Below are 11,303 nucleotides of genomic sequence, written 5' to 3'. Positions count from 1 at the left end.
CGTTTCCCCCGATTCTCACGCAAGAAAAAAATAACTCTGACTCTGCGACGGACACACGGGACGACGGCCTCTCTTCGAACCCTACGACCGTCGCGACGATGGAGAAGGGATCTCTGGACGCGATTAAAAGGAATCGAACGGAAGAGATGAGCTAATCGTCTTTAAGATCTGAAAAATAGTTTCGTCCGATCGTTCCGCGAGGATGCATCGTGTGTCAATTGTCCTTCAACGGTACATCGAAAACAGACAGCGCGATCCGAGAGATAAGTTTCCTTCCGCGTCTTCGATTTATTTTTCTCTACTTTCCAACCGGTGTGTAGGAAAGTATCGAAACCGCGAACGATCAACGGATTTTAACGAAATTTTATTATTTCAGTTTCGTATCATTTTTCTCAAGGTATGACTAGATTCTTAGGCGATGATTACCTCGTGGTATTTTCTTCTTTTCGTATATATATATATATTCGTTATTCGTAAAAATTGGAAAAAACGTCTCGAACGAATCTCCGAGAGAATTATATTTCGCACGAAAAAGTGAAACAAACTTTTTCTCTGTCGTCTTTCGTAGAGCGATAAACTAGTATCAAAGTGATGTGTTTCTATCGAGCATTCTTTCCAGAGCGAACAATCCCTTTTCTCGATTTGCACCGTGTGTTTTCGCAGCACCAATGTCCATTTCGCGTTGTACCTCTCGAAACGTCCATTTTGATCATCAACTTTAAACCCTTCGTTGGCAAAGACGCTCTAGACGATTAACGTTGCTTTTCACGGCGATTAGTAACGCGCGAGACTTCACGCGACTCTGCAAAGTCCCGTACAAATACTCTAGAATCTATTTAGCGTCTACGTGTAATCATGCTCCGGGGATTCTCGAAATCTCGTTTAAAACGTTACCGTAATTCTAAGAAACATTCGAATAAAAGCGTCGAGAATTTGCCGCACCGAAGGGTCAAAGTTCATCCTCCATCGCTCGGTTCGACTCTCAGCGTGAAATTTTTATTGTAGCTGTGTGACTATAAGTAGTGTGTTTCTCATTCAAAATATCAATTCTCTCTCTCTCTCTCTCTTTCTCTCGTTTTCTCTCTCTTTCTCTCGATGTTGCCTCGCGTAACTATCGTTCGACAAGATGTTTGTATTCATCCTGACAAGTACGCCGAGATCCGAGAAACTGACGCGATGTTAAAAGGGTGAACCGGCTCAACGTTACGTGCTCTGTGCTTATACGACGTGTGATCGATTAAAATATAGATTATGTTCGCTTCGAATACAAAAATACAATTCTTCGTTTGGAGATCAACTGGCGCACGGAAGGCCGTAATTCGCCTCCGTGCAATTCTTCTCAATTGCATCGTCAACGATTTACCGGTACAAGTGTACACGCACACACATACACACACACACGAAAACACGTTTACTGTACAATTGTAACACGTTTAACCCTATCGACGACGCGGACCGTGCTCCGTGTGCGGGACACCGACGATCCCCTCCGGTATACGCGTTCTTCGAACGCCCTACGGGCGTTCCCCGCACGGCCAGGGTTAAAGTCTACGGTTCACGATTCTACCCAGAGCCCAGAAGAAGTTCCGAGTGGTTGTCGAGCCATGTCGTTCAAAAATCAAGACAGTTTCTATTTTCATCTCTTCGCTGCTCTCTACCTGGCCAGAGGTACGATAATAAAAAAAATAGCTTCCCGCGATCGTCCTCTCTCGTAATCGGATCTGGCGCTACGTCTGGGCCGACAGTAGATCGTCTAGCAATGTTATATATACCTCTTCGATTATTTCAGCGTTTCGAGAAAGTAATTGACTGGCATTTACGTATTCTCGTCCGGTGATTTCGCGAAAATGGATACAATGTCTATCGCCGGAGCGCGAAGAAAAGTCATTTCGCACGAATGCACGATATATAAAAAAAAAAAAGAAATTGAAATTTGTACAATTCTTCTTAACTCGAGTTCCCTTGGGAAAAGTATATTCTAGGCTCGTAAACGTTAATTTCGGATAAAATTAGATTCGTCCAGATCTGGTAAAATTTCGATCTCAATTTCGTTCGATAGGACTAATTTTAAAGTTAATTTAGAAATTAAGGATAAACCGGGAAACGTCTGTCGTTCCGGCGTCACGTTTCAAATATACTTCTCCCCGCGGCCGTGTCGCGAACAGCTCTCCGGTTTCCGGGGTCGACGGAGAAATACACAAACGTTCGAACAAAAATATATTTCCAAATTTTCCAAAAATATATTTCCCGTTTCTTCGCTCTAACCGTCTTCGACGAGATCGATAAAACCGGACAGCCGTCCCTCCCCGATGCAGAGTGGTAAAATAATCGAGCGACTCTCGGTTCGAAAAAAAAAAAAAACAAAACTATTAATCGATGACTGCGTCGTCGAATATTATTGGAATAGATTTTTCTTCGAATAATTTTCAACGTCCCTAGTTGCTTCACCTCGTGTCACTGGTATTTCCGAGAACGTCTCGACCAATTAACTCATTTCACGATAATCATTAGCGATGCACACGCTGCAAACAATTGCACGAATTTTACCAACGAAAATTTCATCCACGATCGAATCGACGGAATTGGTCGAAAACATTGTCACGGTCGTTCGCCCGAAGAACCATTATTCGAATAAAAATCATTCTTTCATCCGACTCTGATTTCGCATCAGCCAAGCACTTTCCGAAACAAACACAAACGGTGTAGTACATTAGCAATGCCCCTGAATCGAATAATTCGCGAAATTTATAGTGACTAATGCCTACCCTAAATGCGCGTTTCTAAATCCTTCTTTCTCTCTCACACACACACATATACACACGCACACTCTCTTTCTCTTGCCATGTGCAACAACCCTCTAAATTCTCTTATTCCGTTACTCTGAACGAGACACAGAAATTCATCCGGTACTGATCGTTCGTTTAACCCCTTTGTCGACGAAATCCCGCGGTTGTTTGCGCGTTTACAATGTTCGTTAAAAGATTTTAAAATATTCCGAGTTCGGTTTCGATTCACGGAAGGAACGGCCCCGGTGGAAGAGTCGATCCATACTTGCGCGATTGTTCACGATTTTGAAACGGAAACGGTTCGACTGGTCGGGGCGATTCGCTCGCGAGAACGTTACGTCTTCGGAGAGTTAATAAACGAACAGGCCGGCCACTCCGCGCGAGCCGATAACGGTGAACGCTCCAACCGCTAAAAGCACAGGCGTGTGTCCCGCGAGTGTGTAAATTGCGTATCGTATTAAAATACAGCTCTTATGGGCTTTTCGCGTTTTTCCATCTCCCGTCGACTCTCGCGTTTCGTGGCCCTCACGCTGCTCCAGCCCTGTGTCGCACCCACCCTTAATAATATTAATAATTAACGTTACTCTTTGTTCTGTCCCCCCGTTTCGTCGTCAAATCTTCTAAAAATATGTCCTATATATATATTTTCGTTCCCCATTCTCACCCTCTCTCTCTCTTTTTCACTCGCTCGTTCGTTCGCTCGTTCTCGTTCTCTCTCGCGCGCATTTCGTCCGAGACAAATATCATCGACACCCGTGCACACATCGTAAATCGCTTGTACGTACAGTTTGCCTACGCCTATGTGTATTTGCAGAGTGAAACACGGACGGTAGTGCCTAAATGAAGCTCACCCAAGATCCGAGAACCTCGAATGCCGAGGGAACGGCACGTTCGTCTTCGATGTCGATCGTCTTTTCGGAACCGATCGTCCATCTTCCCCCTCTCCCCGTTTCGGAGACGCCAGAGAATCGAGAACTCCCTCCTCCTTCTCCTCCTCCTCCGCTCGAAACGAGCCCTCCCCCGATGTCGAGCGAATTCAACGATCGCGATCGTGAAACTCGTCGCTCTTTCGAACGCAGCCTTCGATAACGTTTCTGTGACGCACGACAGAGTCGCCACGGTAGCTTATTAGGAGTCGATGAATACCACGTACGAACACAGAAGATAGAACGATACCTGCGGTACGTATATTTAATTAAGAACCGGCAGACCATCCTCTGTGTTCACCGACACAATATTCCGACCCGTAATGGATCCACAACGACCCATCGGTAACCTACGAACAAGCGTAAACGGATGATTGAATTTGACACGCGACTCGAGTACAGAGAACGACGACGTACCTCGAGCCCTGTTCCTCTGGACGCGTACAGAGTCCTGATCCGTTCTTCGGGGAACGTACCAATTTCGTACAATATCGGTGTAATCATTTTCCAGGGTCGTGCACCGCAAAGATCGCGTTTCGAAAGCGTGATCCGGATCTACGGAGCTTCCGCGCGGACTAAGAGGAACTCGTGTTTCGAGCGGACGATACAACCCAATCGATTACGACTCGAAGCTGCTAACCACGTAAATACCTAGACTCCGTTACACGGCTCCTGCACGCACACAATAATACACGCAAACACCTTCTCTGTCTTCGTCCGCGAGGAAATTGGGGCGAATCGTACGATCGACGCGCAGACATCCATGGTCGACGCACACTCCAAACGACGATGTCCTGGACGTACCTCGATCCCGTCATCCTCGTTCGATCGTCGTCCCTCGAATACCGATCGGGAAGAGTTCCACTCGGCAGGCGTTTCTTCGTGCCTCTAGGCGCAACCTAGGATCACTGGCAACATCTCCCGAGGAGAAACTGAGCTCTCCCGAGGATTCACCGAGACCGATCGCGTCGTCTCCAGGCCCGAGAAACGTCGTCGTCGTCGATCCTCCCATTTAGTCGTCGTTGATCGTTGATCCACCGTTTAGTCGTCGGTTCCAGCTGCTCGACCCCCTGTTTCTCGTGTTCTTCTCGCGCTGGCACGTTCCAGCGACGATGCACTCGTTCTACACCTAATCTCGACACAGCCTCTTCGGAAACTACGGGCATCTTCGTGGCCCAGCACCGCCTACTTCGACAGTCGCGTTCGTGATCCGACCCCGTCGTCCTGGTCTCCGTTCAGACTGCGTGACGACGATTCGTTGACGTAAGCACCAGTGTGTTGTCCCTTTCGAGAATCTAGCCAACGGGTTTCGCGATTGTCCGAGAGTCCCCTGCCGTCGAAGAGGTCCCGTCAGATTTCGAACGAAGCCCACGGACGCGGCGATCCGGCGCGAACACGATCAAAGTCGACCGCCAGTCCGACACCTGGCGTGCTACTGGCACCGAGTTGCCATCAGTTAGGAACTGAGACTCGTCACGCTTCGTCCTGAGGCTTACGACGCTAGATTCAGGCCTGGTTCATGGGATGCCATTGAAGTCGGCCCGGGACCCTTCACAAGTAGTCGTTGTCAACCGCCTGGGCGTCCTGGGACTTCAGGGTGGCCATTTCCTCCACGGTACCCTCCTCGGCCTCTTGCTCCTCCACGAAATTGATGCTCCCGGCTTTGTACCAGACCACTATGTCCACCACGAACGCCAGGACCAGGATACCACCCGTCGTACCTGAAAAATTCAATATCGGTTAGATTATTTGTTTCGAAACGATCGAGGATCTAAGAACGAGGATCAACGAAGGATCTAGGATTCGGTATCGTCGCGAGGTTGTCGAGAGTCCTCTCCGAGAAGGGATCGTTACCCAGAGACCGTATCTACCACGCTTTCAGGTGTATTCCCTTTTTCAGGCCCGAACCGCATGGGAACAATGACCTTACTCAGGTGGGCGGACAGGAGAAAGGCCATGCTACCTAATTCAGAAGCCGAAGGGGTTTAAAACATCGAAGTGTGTCTTTTATAGCCCCAGCGGGACCAGCTGACTCTGTCTCTTGTTCTACGCGAAGTTCTTCATCGATTGTAAGTTCAACGAAACCCAGAACCCCGTCCGGTGCTACGGTGAACGAAAATATTGTTCACCTCGGAGAAGGAAGTGGATAAACATCCATCGAGATCCGATCGAAGAACGTGGCTCGATTACACCCTCCGAGTATACAAGGCGAACCACCTAACTCGACCGGCTCGATTTTTTTTCCTAACTTCAAGGTGATTACGTTCGTTTTTTTTTTCTTTCCATGTATTTCTTTTTCCCGTGTAAATTTTCAAGGTCGTCTTCGACCTTCTCACGCGCAACAACTTACAATTCGTTCGTCCATCGACCGACGAGTATCCAGACGAATTCAACGAGTCGAAGAACGTACATATTTTTCGTTTCAATGTAGAAAACTTACAAAGTGTGTATCGATTAATTTGTCGATTAGGGAGTGGGTGAATAGGTTTATTAGCGAGCTCCACCGAGCGCACACCTACCATGATAGAACATTCTGAAGACATTCGAGTCGTAAAGCCAGCAGGCACCCCGTGAGCCGCAAGCGTATTCCCATACGAGACAAGCGGAGTCCACCACAGCACCATAAACGATAGGACACGGAACGTTACCTGGAACCAGAGAAACAACGGATCAACGCGTGACTTAATTTATTTTCGGTGCTTAATTTATTCATTCGATGCGCGCGTAAAAAAAAAAAAGAAAAAAAAAAGAATCAAGAACCGAATACTAAAGTATTCCAAATACAGGGATCCCATAATTCAACCGTACGATATTAATTCCTACCTCGCGTTTTATACGAAGACCGTTTTGAACCCTTAGATGCGCTCTTTTTTCTTTCGCGAGTCGAATTTAACAAATTACTTTCGTACTCGTTCAATTTATGTCCGCCTTGTATATCATTGCCTACCATTATCGTAATACACATTTGTAAACTTTAATTTATCTCACAATCGATATCTATTCATTACGAGGAAAATCTCACGCAATTACTTTCGTACTCGATCAATTTATCTCCGCCTTGTATATCGTTGTCCACTATTATCGTAATACACATTTGTAAACTTCGATTTATCTCAAAATCTATTCATTACGAGGAAGATAATTCGTTAAATTCGTTTCGCGAAAGAAAAAAGAACGCATCTAAGGGTTGAAAGCGATCTGCGTATAAAACGCGAGGTAGGAATTAATATCGTCGAACATCCTGTTCTATTTCTGTCGAAGACCTTCGTATCCTCGACGATAAACGCATCGATTTCTATTTTCATATCTCGGTGAAAAAATCACCGTTCGACGACCCAAATAAAGAAACACGAGTGGAAATAATTACCGAAGAGGCCGATGGCGAACTGTATAAGTCCCAAAGCCATGGCCTTGTCCCGCGGATCCACGCACCGTAGTATCAACAGCATGGAGCCCACCTCGCTGGTCGAGTGGATGAAAACGAACACGGAGAACAGGACCATATAAACCCAAAAGTTACTGCACTCGAGCGTGCAGTAACCGATCGTCGCCGTGCTCGTTGTTTCCGGTATCGTTAGGTTCTCCCCGATGCACTGGCAGTTGTAAAACTGTAAGTCGCGAAACCTGGGATTATTAAAGTACACGGAACGCCGACAGTGACCACGATGAGCCCGTATGGTGGTTCGTGAACTGGGGATGGGATCGAGCTTCACGATGGGAAATAAATTCGAACACGACCGAACCGTTCTACGAATACCTCGAGAAACCAAAACGATATCCAACTGAGTGTCATTTCTACCTAGACGGTTTCGAACTCATCACGAATACCAATGGAACAATGTCGATGCAATTGAAACGATCTCGTACGCGTATTTGGAGAAGAATACTCTCCGCAGGGATTTGTATCTGGACAGGTTCGAAGTCTCTCTGGGAATACCAATGGAGCAACATTGAATTTAAACAATCGAAAGAGTGTTTGTCGAAAGAGTTTCGTACAGATGCTATATACTCTTTAGGGAGAATTCTATAAAAATGGAGCAACGCGTATCGTTCAAAGAACGATGTATTTATTCGAAATAGAAAACGTGGGCGATCGATGACAAAGTACGCAATGTGTCGGATAAACATTTCGTACGGGAGAAAGTTATAGTCCGAGTGAAACGATCGTGAATATATTGAAGAAAAACGGAAACGGTGGAACTTTCACGTTTTTACCAAATAATACGTGGGTCTCTGTCGTATCTGTCAAAGTTGCGTCTTCTTTGCCAGTGAAACCGTTTGACGAAAGAACTTTGTTTCCAAATTCGTAGTAGCGGAAAAGTGTACTCTAATCGAAGAGTAAACGATCCGTGGACCGTGGAAAACCGATACGGATTACGATTCAAGATAGAAATACTCTCGTTTAGAAGAGTCCTCGAATTCGTGGCGCGCGAATGAAAAAAAAAAATGAAAAACCCGGGCAAGAAAATTACCATCGAAGATTCGGTTAGTCGCGCCTAAAAGTCGAATCGTATATATTTCCTCGCAATTGAAAAAGAAAAGCGTCGTCGAACGATGGATCGGTGCGCGTCTCTCCCTCTCCGGTTAATTTCGGAGCGTGTATCTGGTGTTGAAGTTGCGCAAGCAAGCGATCCGTGTCGCGCAAAATCCGAACAACTGGAAATGAAATGTGCTCCCGGCGAGCACGTTGAATTGCGAAAGTAATGACTCGTGCCGTTGCGCAATCAATGAAGCATTGTCTCGTCCACGCGGATAACGCGATTTCGCCCATAAATGGCAGAACAGAGAAACATTTCTGGCCTAGTTGCATGCCACTGTCGCTGACAATTACGAGGCGTCGTTGTTCCAATCCGTTGTACGTATCAATATCCCCCGCTCCGCGTACCCTATCCACGCGATGACGTCAGTCCGCTGTGCACAATCGGAGAACGCAATCAACGCGCAGAATAGAGGACGAAGTTATTCGATTAGAATTAGACGCTACGCGTCGACGTAACGAGACAGCGAAACTGTCTTCGTTTAATCTCGCGCGTCCGGTACAAATGTACGCGCCTGCGCGTACGCGCTCGTTCGCTCGCTCGCACCGACTCCTCTTATCGAAGATTCTTAGCACGCGATCGTCCAATAAATAACGCGTTAATTAATTTAACGAACTTGGACTTTCCCATGGCTAGACCACGGGTCTCTCGTTCGACCACTACGGTTCCCTTTTAATAACCACGGCGATCAAAGGTCCGGGGACTCGACGGAGTCGGGCAAATAACCCTGTAAACGAGACTCGGTCTCGACGAAGAGGATCTCTATTTCTCAAGAGAGAAGGTCGCCCGCAACGAGTAAACGTAACCCTGGGGGACGGTGAACCGAAGATAACGATGAGTTACGCACGGTATTAGGTAAATATTAATACGCGTATTTCTGGCGGAGTAACGAACGGTATAAAGAACCTCGACGTGGAAGAAAACTCGAATGCTCCTATTCGTGCATCGCCGAGATCACCGGGGTTATCGTAACGTTTCGCGTGCGCGCCGTGGCTACGATTATACGTAATTGGGTGATCCGATGAAATTACGAATACCATTCGGACCCTCGTGTTTACACCACTGTTCACGATTAATCGTTACTCACCGAAGCTACCTTCCCGTCGATTACGGTGTAATTCGAGCAGCCCGCGTGACACGCGGAAAAATACGTTTTACCATCAGCACCGCAAATTGGACTGAACTTGTTCCGATCGCAGTCGCAGGTAGCCTCGCACGTCGGCTCGAAACTGGACAATCTACGGGGATGTCGTTACTTTAATACCTGATCGATCTCTCGAAACATGGAGGGTATTTACGGTTGCACGTGGTGACACCCTTAACTTCATCTTAGGGGAAATTTTTCCTACATTACTCGGTATCGAATCATATCGCAACTGGAGATTAAAATCGTTTTTTTAAAGATACTCGAAATAGAGGATTGCTTCGAATGAATTTTTCTCAGTGTTACGATATCGTGCAAATGTACTCTCCCAAGTGGAGATTCCAAGATGTTTTGAATAGTATGGTAATATTGCTCAAAAATTATTTTCAGTATACTGAAAATACTCAAAGTAGAGAAAACATTTCTGGTGACTTTTTCTGATAGTTCCGATATCGCAAAATACACTCTCCCAATTGGAGATTCCAAGAAGATACAACGAGTATAATTTTTGAGTAACACTACCTACTGAAAATACTCGAAGTAGAGAAAATATTTCGGGTGAACTTTTTTTTACGCACACGGCGTTACAAACTATATTCGTTTCCGATAAAGACGTCAACGGTACACAAATAAAATTGTTGCAACGGTATCCGTTTATATCTATAAAAAAAAAAAAAAAGAAAAGTACCGAAAGTAGAGGAAATATTTCAGACGGATAAAGTTAGGTGAGTCACCCTGTACTTTCTTAGGCCATCGAAGGTGCAAAAATTGTGCGCCACTCGAGAGGAGAAACGTTACGGTGGAATTAATTTCCCTTTCACCTTCGTTTTCTGTGCACTGTCTTTCGAGAGCATCGCCCATCGTCGAGCTATCGGACGACTTCGAAATCTCGGCGGTTAAATTTCAATGGAAAAAAAAAGAAGAAAAAAAAAACCGAGATTCCACGAGCACCCTCGATGGCCTAAGAAATAACCGAGGCGGAAAATCAATTACGGCGTAATGATAATATATGTAAACTGGTGCACTAGCGACCGAGTTACAATTAGTGTATACATAGAGCACAGAAACACGCGGGAAAGTAATTCCAAGAGATTACCGCTTAATCGAGGAATCGTAACGAAGAAGGTAGAAACGTAGGATCTTACCCGTTGGAATGCGAAACGAGACCGGCGAAATCGTCCATCGGACAACCAATGAACATCAGCACACCCATGCCGATCGCGTAAACAACCGCTGTGAAGGCGATCCAGGCTGCGACAAACCTGGCGTTAGGCTTTGCCCTCAGGATAAACACTCCGCTAATTATAATACCCAGACCCATTACTAAAATACCACCGACACCTGCGAAAAAAACCACACGAACGCATTGAAACCTGCCCTCTGCTTCGTACCGTGCTACCAGGATCAATGTTCGATCCGTGTTCGCGTGCAACCTGTCCTTTGAATGTAAATTTTCATCCTCCGTCGTATACTAAATTCATCGAGGAACGTTTACTCTACCGTTAACGGATTTCAATCTCTTAACGACGCGTTCCTCGAGTTCAGCTACAACCGAATTGGGAATTGTTCCGTCGATGAAGTTCATCGTGGATCAAATTTCAAACGTTAAATCGAAACTCGATCGTATCTTAAATCGATCTGCGTTAGTAAATACAACAAAGTGGAAAATGCTACACTTAAAGGACCTTGCACTTCGCCGTTAGTTACTTTTATGTTTGATGAAAAAATAAAGGAATTGCACCAGCAGTGGTATCTTTAACGTACTTTTAGAATTGCAATATTCTTACGATAAATTCGAATTAGAAACCGTGTGAAACGTAACGTGAAACGTAGTTTTTTGAAATATATTTCCAAAGTGCATCGTACGTTATGACGGTAAATAATTGAATACTTGTTATTTTTAGCTTTG

At 45.7% G+C, this 11,303-nt stretch overlaps 1 protein-coding gene across 4 annotated transcripts in view; it reads right to left on the bottom strand.

The window, feature by feature from the left end:
- Positions 1-5,251: 5,251 nt before the first annotated feature.
- Oatp74d (Organic anion transporting polypeptide 74D) overlaps positions 5,252-11,303 on the bottom strand; it is a 92,533-nt gene continuing 86,481 nt past the window's right edge. For all 4 annotated transcript variants that reach the window (XM_076316946.1, XM_076316945.1, XM_076316947.1 and 1 more), the window contains 5 exons: positions 10,540-10,735; positions 9,338-9,488; positions 7,080-7,320; positions 6,232-6,360; positions 5,252-5,433 (listed from right to left, as the gene is read on the bottom strand). In XM_076316946.1, the coding sequence (XP_076173061.1) occupies positions 5,264-5,433; positions 6,232-6,360; positions 7,080-7,320; positions 9,338-9,488; positions 10,540-10,735 (887 nt within the window). In that variant the 3' untranslated portion in view covers positions 5,252-5,263. The remainder of the gene's footprint in view (positions 5,434-6,231; positions 6,361-7,079; positions 7,321-9,337; positions 9,489-10,539; positions 10,736-11,303) is intronic.

The sequence above is a fragment of the Ptiloglossa arizonensis genome, chromosome 7 (genome assembly GCF_051014685.1).
Source record: "Ptiloglossa arizonensis isolate GNS036 chromosome 7, iyPtiAriz1_principal, whole genome shotgun sequence".
Lineage (NCBI taxonomy): Eukaryota > Metazoa > Arthropoda > Insecta > Hymenoptera > Colletidae > Ptiloglossa > Ptiloglossa arizonensis.
This window is presented reverse-complemented; position numbering and strand designations above follow the sequence as displayed.